Source organism: Lepidochelys kempii, chromosome 8 (genome assembly GCF_965140285.1).
Source record: "Lepidochelys kempii isolate rLepKem1 chromosome 8, rLepKem1.hap1, whole genome shotgun sequence".
Taxonomy (NCBI): Eukaryota; Metazoa; Chordata; order Testudines; family Cheloniidae; genus Lepidochelys; species Lepidochelys kempii.
This window is the reverse complement of record NC_136387.1, coordinates 49,173,325-49,191,071: the sequence shown is the minus strand read 5'-3', so window position 1 is coordinate 49,191,071 and position 17,747 is coordinate 49,173,325. Positions and strand designations below refer to the sequence as shown.

The 17,747-nt window shown below is 40.6% G+C and overlaps 1 protein-coding gene across 8 annotated transcripts in view; it reads right to left on the bottom strand.

Annotated features, from left to right (window-relative positions):
• Window positions 1-17,747, bottom strand: part of RABGAP1L (RAB GTPase activating protein 1 like) — a 530,390-nt gene that overhangs the window by 371,573 nt on the left and 141,070 nt on the right. For all 8 annotated transcript variants that reach the window (XM_073356445.2, XM_073356440.2, XM_073356444.2 and 5 more), the window contains one exon: window positions 2,640-2,733. In XM_073356445.2, the coding sequence (XP_073212546.1) occupies window positions 2,640-2,733 (94 nt within the window). The remainder of the gene's footprint in view (window positions 1-2,639; window positions 2,734-17,747) is intronic.

Below are 17,747 nucleotides of genomic sequence, written 5' to 3'. Positions count from 1 at the left end.
CAATCTGAGGTGGTGGTAGTAGCGAAGACCATCCACACAAGAATCATCTCCTAGGGCAGTGGACAGCCTACCTGTTCTCTCTTTGGGAGAACTTATACAGTATACCCAATTTATACTTATACAGTATGCCCAAACCTATCTCTACATCTGAACATGCTGGGGTCAGCACATGACCAGCAATGCCCCAGCCCCACCTAACCGCACAGAGGTCTCAAGGTGGAAGCATCCCTTCTACCACAACAGCAGAAGGCCCTGTAGAGCAGTGGTTCTCAACCAGGGGTACACATACCCCTGGTGGTATGCAGAGGTCTTGCAAGGGGTACTCAACACATCTAGATCAGTTTCTCAACCTGTGGGTTGTGAATTTCAGGGGGGTTGCAGGACAGGTTTAAAGGGGTCGTAAGTGTGGGGCTGATGTTAGGGGCTGGAAGCAGGACAATTTCCCAGGGCCCCGTACTACGGGGGCCCCACGAAGCTAAGATACGTGCTTCAGCCTTGAGCATCAGGGCTTTGGCTTCAGCTCTGCCACCCAAGGCTCTGGCTTCAGACAAGGCTCACAAATGAAAAAACAGGCACAAGTATCACACTGAAATGTAAGTACAATATTTATATTCCCTTATTTGATAATTATATGGTAAAAATATGAAAGTAAGCAATTTTTCAGTAATAGGGTGCTGTGACACTTTTGTATTTTTATGTCTGATTTTGTCAGCAAGTAGTTTTTAAGTGAGGTGAAACTTGAGACTTGACAAATCAGATTCCTGAAAGGGGTACAGTAGTCTGGAAAGGTTGAGCACCACTGCTGTAGAGGATGGCTCCTGGTGCCACCACCTAGACAGTGGACTCTGCTGGGTTAATAGTAGCAGAAGGTCCCCACAAAGAAAGTCCTCAGATAAACTAGCAGGCAGGGGCCTGCAGCAGCTGTTCTTCAAGCTGGTTGAGGTCCTTCCCCTCTGGCTCACTACTCATACCCTGGGTGTTTTTCAGGAGAATTTGCATATGAAAACTAAGGATGGAAAAGCGCTTTGCATTCCAACCTAATCTTATTTAAAGACTGAGTGAGTGTTGAAGCTAAATCCCACAGCAGATCCATTCCATCCCATTCCTTCAATTACATTTTTCTAAAATTTTAAATTCTTAAATGAAAGTCGGGTATAACTCTGCAGTGGCACAATTTAGCAGAAACAACCAGAATCTTATTATTGTAACCCTATCACCATATTAGCACCCAAAGAGTGCTAGGTACTTTACAGAAAAATAAAATACCCACAGCACCTAATGATCCTACATTTTAATAGCAGACTTGATTCAACGGGTGAAAGCAACAAAACAGAGGCAAGATAAAGAATAGAGTCACAAATAATAAGGGAATAAGGATCATCTGGTTTGATGTATGCATATTTTGCTAGTTCCATAACACACACACACAGTTTTTGTTCTAATCTATTTCCCACTTAGCTCTGAAATCCCAAAAATAACATTCCATCCTTACTGGCACTATACATGTAGCTACTTCATTCCATGAACGTGTTTCTTTTCACAAGCCTAGGCAGTACCCACTATAGTTATTTGCAAAACAGTTTCTATTACAACCTTCAATTTGCAGATGCTCATACCTTTCAACCTCCACATTGTGGCCTAAAATTTTCTATGCTCGGTCTGCATCTCAACAGCATTTTATTTTAATTTGGGTAAAACTCTTCTGGACATTTCTGAGTTGTGAAAAGGTGAAACGAATATGTTTTTATCAGTCTGAAAAAAGTTGCAACCTGTTTTCTAGGTATTTGAAAATTTCTAAGATATTTCATCAAATTGTAACTTTTCACCAGGCCTTTCATGTATCCTGGATTGCCTTCTTTTGAAAGATGTAAACATGCACTTGTTCACCTGGGAAGACTAAGTTTTCCTCAAACATGTAAGCCCTCAATTTTAATTTTTCTAACCTTGTGTCAATATGCATTTGAATGTTAACTTGAAATTGAGAATTTTGCCAAAAAATACATTTGATCAAATTTAATTTGGTCTAACCAAGGCAATTTGAAGTCTGTTACATGATTTAAAAACCTCTTCCTGGCATCTGAGAAAACAGATCAGTGTTCCCTTGGGATTCTATCACATATAGGACCAACAGAAAGAATCAATACCAATGAAACCATAATACACAACATGTAACATCATAAGGAGGAAAGATTTGGGAACAGACAAATTAGTACAAATTAATAAATCAGGTTATAAAGATAAGCATTTAAACAGGATGGGGAGGAGGGAGCATGAAATGAACCATGTTTAACACCAAGATTGAGTACAATAATTAGTCAAATAAACCTCGGAAAATGCAGTAACACAGGGACCAGGGCTTTCATGGAAGCACTGGGAGAGAGATCCCCAGAATAACCACCAATTAAAAACACAAGTGCTAATCCTTTATGCTCTGGGTTTAAATACATGTTTTCATATGGAGCATCTCTACTTTATAATCATAACTAAAACGTTTGGGGGTTTTCTAAATGGAAAAAGAAAATTACAATTTAAGCCAAGGGAATTTTAGGCCTTGTATTGTTTTATGAGCCTTTATCTGCTCTTCAGAAGGGTGAAAAGGTTCAGTATTTAAAAATCTAAATGAGAAAGTTAATATTTACCATCTCCCCAGTAATTCTCCCCAGGAATACAAGACCTTCTCAGGACAATCCTTAGACACATCACCAGTACCACTTGAGAGTTCATTATCGCTTTCTGCAAAGAAACAAAAACATGCACACATTTACCAAAGTGCTAACAGATTTATAGAATAACAATTTTTTCTGAAAAAACAAAACAGTTATAGGAGACAACACAAAAAAAGGCAGAAAATACAAAGGAATATGGAAAGCTTGAGGATTTGTGCAGACAAGTGAGGGATGAAATGTAAGATGCAGAAGTTTAAAATTAACACATTTAGGAAAGAATGCACAACAGACATAGATTAGGGAACTAGTATCTAGAAAGGCATTATGTGAAGAGACTTGGTGGCAATCAGTGACGCATTAAATAAGAGTACTCAGTACTATACTACTGCCAAATACAAGCCAATTCCATTTCCAGGTTTTATATACAGAGAAATTTCTCATCAAGTAGAGCAGATTATATTAGTCCCTTACATTGCACCACACCTAGGACACCATGCACAGTTCTTGCCTCAGAAACTCTGATCACACTCCACAGTGATGAAACAGTATCTTACTGAAAAAGATCCACAGAAGAGCAGCAAAAGTGATATCGTGACTTGGAAGCTGAAATTATATGGGAAGTTAGAAGTGAAGAGGCAATAATCTCAGGAGTGTTAAGGATAAGTGGCTTTAATGGAGAGTTAGATACAGAGGTAAAATGGATGGGATGAGCCTGTGAATCAGAAATTATGTTGAAGATATGGGTGACAGGGAACATTTTCTAAACAGTTTAAGTGAGTTAGGAGTCTAAATCCCATTTTCAAAAGTCACCGGGGAAACTGACCAGCACAGCTATTTTGGTATAATTTAGCTATAACAGAGTAACTCCCCCATATGGACACTATTCTGGAATTACATCAATTATGTTCTGGAATACATCATCGATGCAGGGAGCTATTCCAAAACAGCTATTGCAAAACAGTTATTCCAGAATTGCTATTTCCCTGTGGAGACAAGCCCCAAATCTCATTGAGTTCAGGTTCCTAAATCACTTCTGAAAATGGGACTTCACTATTGAAAAGTGTACTCTAAACAGTTATATGCTTTGCTAGCTAAGATATATATCTACAGCCCAGGGGTTGTTTCTGAAGCTTTACCACCCACATTCAAACCTCAAGTTTCACAGACAGAAATTTAATGAAGTAGAGAGAGAACTCTTTCCAGAAAGGTTTCAGAGTAACAGCCGTGTTAGTCTGTATTCGCAAAAAGAAAAGGAGTACTTGTGGTACCTTAGAGACTAACCAACTTATTTGAGCACAAGCTTTCATGAGCTACAGCTCACTTTATCGGATGCATACCGTGAAAAATACAGAAGATGTTTTTATACACACAAACCATGAAAAAATGGGTGTTTATCACTACAAAATGTTTTTTCTCCCCCCACTCTCCTGCTGGTAATAGCTTATCTAAAGTGATCACTCTCCTTACAATGTGTATGATAATCAAGGTGGGCCATTTCCAGCACAAATCCAGGGTTTAACAAGAACGTCTGAGGAACAGTGTGTGTGTGTGGGGGGGAATAAACAAGGGGAAATAGGTTACTTTTTATAGTGACTTAGCCACTCCCAGTCTCTATTCAAGCCTAAATTAATTGTATCCAATTTGCAAATGAATTCCAATTCAGCAGTCTCTCGCTGGAGTCTGGTTTCGAAGTTTTTCTGTTGTAATATCGCAACTTTCATGTCTGTAATCGCGTGACCAGAGAGATTGAAGTGTTCTCCGACTGGTTTATGAAAGTTATAATTCTTGACATCTGATTTGCATCCATTTATTCTTTTACGTAGAGACTGTCCAGTTTGAGAGTGATCGCTTTAGATAAGCTATTACCAGCAGGAGGGTGGGGTGGGGGGAGAGAAAACCTTTTGTAGTGATAAACACCCATTTTTCATGGTTTGTGTGTATAAAAACATCTTCGGTATTTTCCACAGTATGCATCCGATGAAGTGAGCTGTAGCTCACGAAAGCTCATGCTCAAATAAATTGGTTAGTCTCTAAGGTGCCACAAGTACTGCTTTTCTTTCTAGAAAGGCTCATGATTAAAGACTAGATTAATCTCATAGGGTATTGGCTGGCACAACTGAAAAGGAAATGGGCTTGATGTCACAAAGTGTTCCCTCTCAGGTGCAAGACTTAGTGGGGTTACATGTGTTTTGTGTACTGGGAAACAATGTGACCACAACCATTATATGGAAAGACAGTAACTCATTTAGTTGGGTTGACCTAATCCTCCATTCAATCAGAATAATTTGAGGAGTCTATGAGATAATCTTGGAGGTTTTTTTTGAGGCACATGAACTTGGAGAAGATTCTTCTTAAGCTGTGGAAGGACTGGCCCAAGAGCTTTTGGAGCAACATACCTACCACAAGATGTTTACAGTCAGAGTGGAAGAAAGGAAATATCCCCATTTTGCAGATGAAGAACAGACGTATAGAGAGTTTAAGTGACATGCCCGAGGTCTCACACCGTGTCAGAGCTGGGAACTGAACTCGGATCTTTGAGAGTCTCAGTCCACTACCTTAACTACAGGAAAATCCCCTCCGGTCTCACACTGAAACATTTCACATTGCATATTAGATGGCATCAGATGAGAGCAGAGTGGTACTGACGAATTTATGGCCAAGGTGGGGCCAAATTAGACTGCCAAAAGAAATTATGAGATCTTTGTATTTCACATATATCAGAGGACCGACCATCACCAAAAATAAACACAGATACAAAGGAGGACCTGTTACCATCTATACAAACTTTTTCCTGGTTCCAACCACTGAAACCACAGATTTCTCATTATATGTTTACTAGTAATTTTAGGTCTTTAAACACAATCTTAAAAGCAAAATAAAAACCCAATACTGTTAAATATTCAAAACTAGTATGGTTTAGAAGATAACTGGTACTGTGATCAGGCCCAATCACAGCTCTTTTGTACCACTCTGGCAGCACAAAAGAGTCGCTGCGATGTTCCCATTATCCTTGGAGTCCCAAAGCAGCTAAGTATAGTTCAGAGCAGGCCTGAGTATGCTTTAAACTTTGCCCGGGGGCAAACTATCCCAAGAATCCAGAGAGCACAAAAGGTGGCTTAAAGCAACTTTTGCTCCACAAGAGAGTGTGACAGAGCTCAGCCACACTCTTGAGTCTCTGCCAACATCTTTAATTTTCCAAGAATTTTCAACATTTCATATTAGAAACAAGTTGATATATTGAACTACTGATGCCAACATGTAGAGGAGGATCTGTCCAACATACTGGCATGATTTCTCTCCTAACTAAATCTTCATCGCTGTCACTCTGACTCCAAGTACAGGTTCCTAATTAATAATCTCAGCAGTTGCCAAGTACAAGTCATTAATAAAAACATACTGGTCCTTGAATTTGACAGCCAACAATGAGGACAAAGATAGCTCATGTCTTGCACCTCAAAAACACTCAAAGCAATGTGAACAGAAATACTGGTTTGGAAAAACAGAGTTCTACAATCTCTTCCATTTCAAACCAAAACACAATTCATGAAATTCTTTGTGTCAGAATCAGTTTGCATGGTTTCATAGGTCCTGAAATAAAGACGATGAAGGTTTCAGTGAATCCTGTTGCCCCATTTTTTTAATCTCCATGCAGTCCTACAGGCAAAATTTTTATTTGATGAGTTCATATCCTTTTGTGCAGGTTCACTGGAACCAAAAGTAGAAACACTGAGCTCAGAAAAATCAATTTTCCCTTATAAAGCAAGGATATAATAATAATGAAGTTTATTAAAATATAGGATAGTAAAATGAGACCGCTTCCGATAACCTGAAGAACTCATTATGGCCCATGGAAATGTACTGTATTTTGAAACCCAGATCTGCAAAGCATATTATTAAATTCTAAAGCAAGTAACGGAAAATATTGTGGACTCATTCTCCTTATCCTTACAACCTGAACAATAATTAAAATTTAAAAACAGTAATTTTTAAAAGAAATTTAATAGCATAAATGAAATTTTAAAAATTCTCCCGTCCTGATTTTCCCAGCTAGATCAGATACAATTCTTCCCTCTTCTCTCCCTCAGACACTAAGTAGAAATGGATTGTGCTGAGCAGATCCATTATTGGTTACATGGGGTAATTCAGCCAATCACAATAAAAATAGGACATGTCCCACTGATCTACCTGGCCCAAACCTGAAGCTCATTACAAATAGAAACTTCTAAATCCAGAGCAGAACAAAAGCAAAAATAATCAGAAAAATTTCCAAGGTTAAAGCTTAATAAATAAATAAATAAATAAATAAAATCTTGAGAACCTGAGTGGTAATGTATGTTCACAGGTAAAATGGTTCTACTAAACCACTGCTGAAAATAAATGCACAAGAAATATTCTTGCAGTTTGAGAAACATATGATTAAGCTCCACAAGATATATTCCAGCCTGGCCAGCAACACCAGAAATGAAGGTTACTTAGCCTACAACTGAGGTTCTTGGAGATGGACTCTGCATATTCACACTCTTGAGACATGTGCCAACCAGTGCCACTGAACAGTGCAACCTTTTAGTAGCAGTGCCAATATGACCACTCACATGGCCCCTCGGTGCTCCTCTCCTCAACATCTGAGCATGTTCTGATGGCAGGGTTGTAAAAGCGGGCACTGCAGTGGTTGCCACCTCAGTTCCTTCCACCGCTAATGCAGAGCCCCAAATAGTTAGGACTTTGCAGAAGAGGGAGGAAAAGGTACAGAGAATGAATATGCAAAGTCTATCTCAAAGAACCTCGGCTACAGGTAAAGAACCTTCTTTCCTTCATGATGTAAATCAAATCCACCCTAAAATATAGTAAAGCTTTGAGAAACTTCTATATTAGAAATATAGATTTTCCATCTAGTGGTGTGTGAAACACTGCAATTGCAGTTAAATGTACCCTAAGTGACAACAGATAAACCCTCGTTCTTTAGAAACAATACTTCAAATATGGATTGAATAAGGGCTACCCAAAGTGAAAATTTTTTCCATTTCAAATCATAACATTTTCTGGTTGATTGGCTTCTAGCATTTAGTAACACATGCTGTACATCTAGAGAGAAACAGTACTCTAATTCTGTCAGAGATTGTCAAATTTAACAAAAGTGGATACAGAGGATACCTTTGCTGCTATGACAGAAAGTCCTATGACAGTGGTAATACCCTGAAGTTTCCTTTGAAAGGAGGAGCTAGTTCACGTACCATTGCTGTCTTGGCCATTCTGGAGCGACAAGTATCGTCCTGGTTGATCATGATCAGAGCCTTCAATATTAAAGGGAATAGTGGGAAAGCATACATCAGATCTGTATCCAAACTGAGGAAGAAAGCATCTGTTAGATGCCCCTGCCTTGAACAAAAACAAACAGCATTTGGTGGTGTACCTTGTGGCAACTAGGTTTATATATGGAGTACCCCACAGGGCAAAAATTCTCCTGATCACAGTGTCTTTCATGGACCATTCTTATATCTGTGGATCTGCTTAGCTGGTCCACTAGGTGGCTGAAGGCTACCATATAAATCTCATGAAGAATACCCCTCTCCCAAGGCTTTAGTGGCTCCTCCCCAATTCTTAATATAATATACTGCTGTTATAACTGTCCATGGCCACTTGAACCACATATCCTTTCACCTGAGGGAGGAAAGATCTGAGTGCCAGACAGCTCGCTCTTAACTCCAGAGCACTGATCGGGGAGGTGACACTCTTGCTGATTCCAGAGCTCTCTTGTTACACGGTTGTTGACATGGGCACCCCAGCCTGTTTTCAAGGCACCTGTTGTAATTGTCATGATGGGGAAGAAGGGCTGAACCTCAGCTCCCTGCATTATATGATCCTTGTCCGTCCACCACAAGAGTTTTCTAGATCTTGTTTGTAATAGTAATTACGAGGTTCCCGTAGTCTATTGCAGGTTTGAAGTTTCTTGCCAACCAGTGGCATGAGGTATCATCTTTAGTCTCACATAAGGTTGATGTCATAAGACCTAGTAGGGAGAGGAAGAACTTCACCTTCTGAGATGGATTCTGAAGCAGATACTGAATGGGCATATGACATCTTTAGGAATTTGTCCTCCAGAAGCCCTCGCTATCGTGGAGTTTACAATTACTCCTGTGAAAGGGGCACTTTGTAAAGGCATTTATAGATATTTCTTTTTGTTAATCCAAATACTCAACCTCTGGAACAGAGACCACGTGAATCAAGTGTCTATTTCCAGCTTATGTTTGGAAGCTGCTTTTAAGAGCCAATCATCTAAATACAGGAATCAGGAAAATCCTGTCTTCTCAGAAAAGCTGCCGCTATGGATATGCACTTCATAAAGACTCTGGGTGCCCTGGAGAGCCCTAAGGGAAGGACCCTGTATTGGAGATGGTCCTGTCCTGTGCAAAATGAAGGTACTTCCTGTGTGATGGTCTTATTGAAATATGCAGTTAACTGTCTTTCAGGTCAAGAGCAGCAAACCAATTGAGATAGGAAATCGATAATGAAACCCACTATTAACACTTTGAAGCAAAACCTTCAAATGTACCTGTTTAGTTTCCTCAGATCCAGAACTGGGCAAAAACCTCCACCATTCTTTGGTATTAGAACACATGAGGAATAGAAACACCAATTTCTGAAATTTACCATAACCTCTTCTACTGCTCCCTCCCTTAGTACAGAGTTGTTTTTTTCTCTTAACACCATCTTGCCAGAGGGCTTCCTGAATAGGGAAGGAGAAGGTTCGTTGGGAAGGAAGATTTTGAACTGGATGGTATAAACAGTCTTTTATAGTGTGGAAAACCCACTTTCTGTGGTGATCTTTTGTGAATTACTGGGAAATTGGCTTAAATGGTCTCCAAAGAAAAAGGAACAAAAATCAAAGTTGGGATTTGCTGTTCTCAAACCTTATGTCAAACCTAAGGTCGAACTGCTGGTAAAGAAGTGGAGGACAAATTCTTTTGTCTCAGCGTGGACTTAAAGGGACATCTTCCATACCAGTGTTGAGAAAAAGATGATTGCTGTTGGTGGTAGTGTTGTTGAAATAGGAAGAAGAAGAAAGTGGATAATACGGTCTTCGATATCTGAAGGCCGGTGTAGGAATTCATCTCTTAAAAGGCTGTAAGAGACTCAGGGATTTACACACATCTCACAAACCAGAGGCAGATGGGCTGAAGGCAGCTGAGGCAATTATTTGGATCTGTTTTGATCCAATATATTTTAGACTATTTTTTATCTGGATAAGAATATCTTTGATAGAATAGTACAGTGATAGAATTTATATAATGGAGCATTTAAAGTATTTTCAAGTGGTTTTAGAATAAACTTACCATACCTGTAAACTGCCTGATCATTAAAACAAAGAATCTGCAGAGGAGGGTTTTTTGGTTGTTTTGTAAAACATTTTTAAAAGGAAAACATACACAGACCACACAATTATGGATTTTATGACTTCCCCACAGCTGAGTCTGAAGCACTGGAACTTTCAGGGGCATCTCAAATTGTTTTAAAGTTTTCTTGCTGCAGAGTGGCAGGGAAACTTTAGAGCAGTGCATTAGGACAGCTGAAAATATTACTGCCAAACAGATGTTAACAGTAGACTTCCTTCAAGAGAGCAGTCCCCTTTTTATAAAGCTAATGGGTGGCTCCTCCTCTTGGACATTCCAGTCCCACACAAGTAAAGAAAGCTATAAAAACACAGTTGAGAGTCCAAGAGATCCAATATGCACACTCATTTGGTGTACTCTAACATTAGAGTGAAAGGCTTCTGCTGTATCTCCCCAAAGAAACTGTATCTCCCGAAACTGCTGAGAGTGTGACTAAAACAAGGAGAAAAGGAGTACTTGTGGCACCTTAGAGACTAACCAATTTATTTGAGCATGAGCTTTCGTGAGCTACAGCTCACTTCATCGGATGCATGCCGTGGAAACTTTTTGCGAATACAGACTAACACGACTGTTACTCTAAAACAAGGAGGTAACTCCAAAACTTGACCTAAGATTAAAACAACGAGGAGTCCTTGTAGCACTTTAGAGACTAACAAATGTATCTGGGCATAAGTTTACCCACTTCATCAGATGCATGCATGCATCTGATGCAGTGGCTTTTAGTCCACAAAAGCTTATGCCCAAATACATTTGTTAGTCTCTAAGGTGCCACAAGGACTCCTAGTTATTTTTGCTGATACAGACTAACACAGCTACCACTGTGAAACCTGATCTAAGATTAGTGCTTCCTAAACTAGATTAAATCAGTGGACTCTTATGTCAAGATTTATTTGACTGTAGCCAGATGTAGTTCTTATAGATTTAATGTTGCTGACTACTGGATGTTCTTATGCTCCGTGGGCATCTTTACACCAAGTACAGCATGCAGTATCTTGCACCAGATATTCATATTTCCTTTAATTTATTTATGATACCTACTATAGTTCATCCAGTATAGAGATTAATCATTCACAGTACTTCAGCACCGGGAGATGGGGAGGAAACCATTTTGGAGTTACAAAAGCTACAATACAATCCTAAATCAATGAACTGCTTAAAAAAACTGATTAGCTATCTTTAGTAGCCACTTTTTCTTAAAACTGGTACAAGACTATTGTCAAGCTGAAACTTTTACAGCATGCCAAATTTCAGTTATAGATAGTACCAGCCCTTTAAATAGAGTTTAATCATTAGAATTAGATGAACAGTTTCTGAACTGCTTTTAAGAATCCTAACGAGAACAGAACAGGAGCAGGATTTAGGGGCAGTATTTTGAGACCCTACTGGTAAAGAACACCGTGTATTGCTCTTGCATGCCCTCTCCCCAGCACTCACAGATGCACTGACAGCCGCTGAAGGGGGAAAATCACAATGTTCTCCAAGAGGGTAACACATGGAGAACCCCAGAAAACCCATCCTCCCAACAGTGACAAGCTACCTAGCAGGCTATTGCAACACCCTAATAACAAATTCATGATATTTTGATTTTCTGCTTGAGCCTTTGTTCCCTTGATCAGCCTCAATCAGCCTTGTGATCACCCTCCCCGTGTGTGATTAACGAGGGGGTAGGGCTGACCCAGGATGGAAGGCCTTAAAAGCCAGAGGCTAAGCAACCAAGGGGAGCTAGCGAACAGGGGACTGCAAACAGGGGAATTTGTGGGAGGGAGACGTAATAAAAGCGCTATGGTTAGGAAGGGCCATATTGCCAGTGCCAACACTGCTCCTGTCTCCTCCACCTGCGCCTGTATCCAGACAGGTTTCAGAGTAACAGCCGTGTTAGTCTGTATTCGCAAAAAGAAAAGGCGTACTTGTGGCACCTTAGAGACTAACCAATTTATTTGAGCATAAGCTTTCGTGAGCTACAGCTCACTTCATCGGATGCATACTGTGGAAACGGCAGAAGACATTATATACACAGAGACCATGAAACAATACCTCCTCCCACCCCACTCTCCTGCTGGTAATAGCTTATCTAAAGTGATGATCAAGTTGGGCCATTTCCAGCACAAATCCAGGTTTTCTCACCCTCCGCCCCCCCCCCCCCACACACACACACACAAACTCACTCTCCTGCTGGTAATAGCCCATCCAAAGTGACCACTCTCTTTAAAATGTGCATGATAATCAAGGTGGGCCATTTCCAGCACAAATCCAGGTTTTCTCACCCCCTCCAAAAACCCCACACACAAACTCACTCTCCTGCTGGTAATAGCTCATCCAAAGCGACCACTCTCCCTACAATGTGCATGATAATCAAGGTGGGCCATTTCCAGCACAAATCCAGGTTTTCTCACCCCCCTCCCCCCCCCCCCCACCACACACACACAAACTCACTCTCCTGCTGGCAATAGCTCATCCAAACTGACCACTCTCCTTACAATGTGCATGATAATCAAGGTGGGCCATTTCCAGCATAAATCCAAGTTTAACCAGAACATCGGGGGGGAGGGGTGTAGAAAAAAACATTGTATCCAGACAGAGCCTAACAATGGATGTCTCTACCCAGATCCTGGTGTGGATTTGCAGAGACTGTGGCCTACATTTCCCACTCACAGAAAGCCAGGCTGGGGGGACCATCCAGTGTGAGAGGTGCCTGCTGGTGGAATCTCTCAGGAAGCAGGTGAGAGAGCTACAGGAGGCGGTGGCTAGGCTGAGGAGCATCCGTGCGCACAAGGAATTCCTTGACAGTGTTCATATGGAGACTTCCAAGGCTGAGGACGCTATCAGCTAGAGAGGACTGCTGTCATGCCACCAGGTGAGGAGAATATGGCTCTGGTACAGGGAGGACACTGGCTGCTGGTTACTTCTGGCAGCAAGCAGTGCTCCACCCCACTATGGTGATGGAGAACCATTATGCTGCCCTGGCAACAAGTAATGAGGAATCACCTCCAAAGGTTGAAGAGGAGAAGCCAAATACCCCCAAGGGTAGGAGGATCACAGCCTCCACTCCCAGGAGGAAACGTAGGGTAGTGGTGGCTGGAGACTCTCTTCTGAGGGGGACAGAGGCACCTATCTGTCGCCCTGACATGGCATCCTGGGAGGTATGCTGACTGCCAGGGGCCTGTATTCAAGATGTTACAGAGGGATTGTCGAGGATCATCTAGCCCTATGACTACTACCCCATGCTACTCATCCATGTGGGCATTAATGATACTGCAAGGTATGTCCCTCAGCAGATCAGAAGTGACTACAGGGCTCTGGGAGTAAGGGTGAAGGAGTTGGGGCACAGGTGGTGTTCTCTTCAGTCCTTCCAGTCAAGGGTAGGGACTTCAGTAGAGACAGATGCATCTTGGAGGTGAATGCCTGGCTGCGAGGATGGTGTCACCAGGAGGGCTTCAGCTTCCTTGACCATGGGATGCTGTTCCAAGAAGAAGGACTGCTAAACAGATATGGGGCCCACCTATTGAGGAAGGGGAAGAGCATATTTGGCTACAGATTGGCTAACCTAATGAGGACTTTAAACTAGGTTCGACGGCGGCAGGTGACCAAAGCCCACAGGAAAGTCAAAAACATGGAGACCTGGGAGAAGGGTCAGAATATGGGGGGAGCGTGGGCTGTTATAGCAGAAATAAGGGAGAAACAAGACAGAACTGCAGGGGCGGGAATCATATCAGTATCATAGATATCTGTATACTAATGCGAGAAGTATGGGGAATATGCAGGAAGAACTTGAAATGCTAGCATATAAACACAACAATGATGTAGTTGACATCACGGAGACTTGGTGGGATATTGGTATAGAAGGGTACACCTTGCTCAGGAAGGACAGGCAGAGAAAAATGGGAGGAGGTGTTGCCTTATATATTAAAAATGTATACGCTTGGACTGAGGTTGAGATAGAAAAAAAGAGACAGCCTTGTTGAAAGTCTCCGGGTAAGGAAAAAAGGGGTAAAAAACAAGGGTGATGTCAAGGTAGGGGTCTATTACAGACCACCAAACCAGGAAGAAGAGGTGGAGGAGGCTTTTTTTAAACAACTAACAAAGTCATCCAAAGCACAGGACTTGGTGGTGATGGGGGACTTCAACTACCCAGACATCCGTTGGGAAAATAACACAGCAGAGCACAGATTATCCAACTACTTCTTGGAATGTACTGGAAACAATTTTTTATTTCAGAAGATGGAGAAAGCTACTAGGGGTGAAGCTGTTATAGATTTGATTTTGACAAATAGGGAGGAACGAGTTGAGAATTTGAAAGCGGAAGGCAACTTGGGTGAAAGTGATCATGAAATGGTAGAGTTCATGATTCTAAGGAATGGTAGGAGAACAGCACAATAAAGACAACGGATTTCAAGAAGGCAGACTTCAGCAAACTCAGGGAGTTGATAGGTAAAATATCATGGGAAGCAAGTCTAAGGGGAAAAACAACTGAAGACATTTGGCAGTTTTTCAGAGAGACACTATTAAGGGCACAAGAGCAAACTATCCCACTGCATAGGAAAAACAGGAAGTATGGCAAGAGACCACCCAGGCTTAACCAGGAGATCTTCAATGATCTAAAACTGAGAAGAAGAAAAAAGTCCTACAAAAAGTGGAAACTTGGTCAAATTACAAAGGATGAATATGAACAAACACCACAAGTATGTAGGGACAAAATTAGAAAGGCCAAAGCACAAAATGAGATCAAACTAGCTAGGGACACAAAGGGTAAAAAGAAAACATTCAACAAGTACATTGGAAGCAAGAGGAAGACCAAGGACAGAGTAGACCCGTTATACAATGAGGGGGGAAAGACAATAACAAAATGTGGAAATGGCAGAGGTGCTTAATGACTTCTTTGTTTTGGTTTTCACCAAGAAGGTTGGTGGGCGATTGGATGTCTAACGTAGTGAACGCCAGTGAAAATGAGGTAGGATCAGAGTCTAAAATAGGGAAAGAACAAGTCAAAAATTACCTAGACAAGTTAGATGTCTTCAAATCACCAGGGCCTGATGAAATGCATCCTAGAATACTCAAGGAGCTGACTGAGGAGATATCTGAGCCATTAGTAATTATCTCTGAAAAGTCATGGAAGACAGGAAACATTCCAGAAGACTGGAAAAGGGCAAATATAGTGGCCATCCATAAAAGTGGAAATAAGGACAACCTGGGGAATTACAGACGAGTCAGCTTAGCTTTTTTACCCAGAACGATAATGGAGCAAATAATTAAGAAATCAAGTTGCAAACACTTAGAAGATAATGAGGTGATAAGTAACAGTCAGCATGGATTTGTCAAGAACAAATCGTGTCAAACCAACCTGATAGCTTTCTTTGACAGGGTAACAAGCCTTGTGGATAGGGGGTAAGCGGTAGATGTGGTATATCTTGACTTTAGTAAGGCTTTTGATACTGTCCCGCATGACCCTCTCACAAACAAACTAGGGAAATGCAACCTAAATGGAGCTACTATAAGGTGGGTGCATAACTGGTTGGAAAATTGTTCCCAGAGAGTAGTTATCAGTGGTTCACAGTCATGCTGGAAGGGCATAACGAGTGGGGTCCCACAGGGATCAGTTCTGGGTCTGGTTCTGTTCAATATCTTCATCAACGATTTAGGTAATGGCATAGAGAGTGCACTTATAAAGTTTGCGAATGATACCAAGCTAGGAGAGGTTGCAAGTGCTTTGGAGGATAGGATTAAAATTCAAATGATCTGGACAAACTGGAGAAATGGTTTGAAGTAAATAGGATGAAATTCAATAAGGACAAATGCAAAAAACTCCACTTAGGAAGGAACAATCACTTGCACACATACAAAATGGGAAATGACTGCAGAGCACTACGGAAAGAGATCTGGGGGTCATAGTGGATCACAAGCTAAATATGAGTCAATGGTGTAACGCTGTTGCAAAAAAAAAAAAAAAAAAGCAAACATCGTTCTGGGATGTATTAGCAGGAGTATTGTAAGCAAGATACGAGAAGTAATTCTTCTGCTCTACTCCACTCTGATTAGGTCTCAACTGGAGTACTGTGCTCAGTTCTGGGTGCCACATTTCAGGAAAGATGTGGACAAATTGGAGAAAGTCCAAAGAAGAGCAACAAAAATGATTAAAGGTCTAGAAAACATTACCTATGAAGGAAGATTAAAAAAAAACCCTATTTTTTCAATCTGGAGAAGAGAAGACGGAGATGGGACATGATAACAGTTTTCAAGTACGTAAAAGGTTGTTACAAGGAAGAGGAGAAAAATTGTTGTTCTTAACCTCTTAGGATAGGACAAAAAGCAATGGGCTTAAATTGCAGCAAGGGAAGTTTAGGTTGGACATTAGGAAAAACTTCCTGTCAGAATGGTTAAGCACTGGAATAAATTGCCTAGGGAGGTTGTGGAATCTCCATCATTGGAGATTTTTAAGAGCACGTTGGACAAACACCTGTCAGGGATGGTATAGATAATACTTAGTCCTGCCTTGAGTGCAGGGGACTGAACTAGATGACCTCTCTAGGTCCCTTCCAGTTCTATGATGAAACAGATTCTGGTTCAGAATTGTTATCCTAACAAATGGATGTATTTCAGATGTTTTATCTGTGGTATTCATAATGAAAAAACTAATGGCTCCATTTTGTGTGGGCCTTTTGTTGAATTCTATTTAACAAACATTCATTTAATAGACTTATTACTCTCCCACTAGTATTTAAAACCAATTACATATATAGAGTACTTAGCACTACCTTTTCAATAACTGCAGCTGTCTTTAAAAAGCCAGGCACAGTAGATCCGATTCAGTGAGTTTGATATTATTAACTTATATAGTAACTTAGAAGTAATTAGTCTAAGTGCCTTCTATAGCACATGCAAATAAACACATCCTTGCCCCCCGAAGAACTTACAGATTTGCTTGGCTAAGCAGGTGGATTTTTGGTAGTGATCTGAAGGAGCAGAAAAGGTTCATGAGGAGTTTTAACTGAGAACCTGTTACAAACAAAAGAAACTGTGCAGTGGGTAAGGGTGACAAGAAAGTAGTCAGGAGAGAAGCTTGAGCAGAGCACAGGGAGTGGAAAGGAATGTACAGAAGGAAATTAGGTTAGATGTAGGTGGTAATGTCAATAAAAGTGAAGTTTAAACTAAATGTAGGAGAATAGGGGAAGTCAATAGAAAGATTGACAGTGACAAGGTATGGTCAGAGTAACAATAGGAAGATGCTACTGACAGCAGCATTTTGAACATATTAAATAAAACAGAGAGATAACAGTGAGGAAGACCAGAGAGAAGCAGGTTTCAGTAGGTAAGCGGAGATAAGAAGCACCAGAGCATGGACCAGAGCGTGTTTTGGCAATAATGATGGAGAAAAGGGGATAAATTATCAGAACTAGTCAGGAAATGTATGTCATTTCCCACAAAAACTTGACAAAAATGAAAAAAATTAATTTGTGTAAAAAAAAAAAAAAAGATTCTCAATGACCATATGATTTTTTGTTTCAATATAAATGCAAAAGAGGAAAAATAACCTCTCACACAAATTTCTATTTTATTGAAACAGCATTTTTTGTTTAAAAAAATCAGCCAGTTCTATAAATAAGACAAACTTATTTCTCTGGACTGCCAGAATCAATGTAACACTAAATTAGAAGTACATTACATTTACATTAAGGTAAAATAGTTCATAGGGAGATAA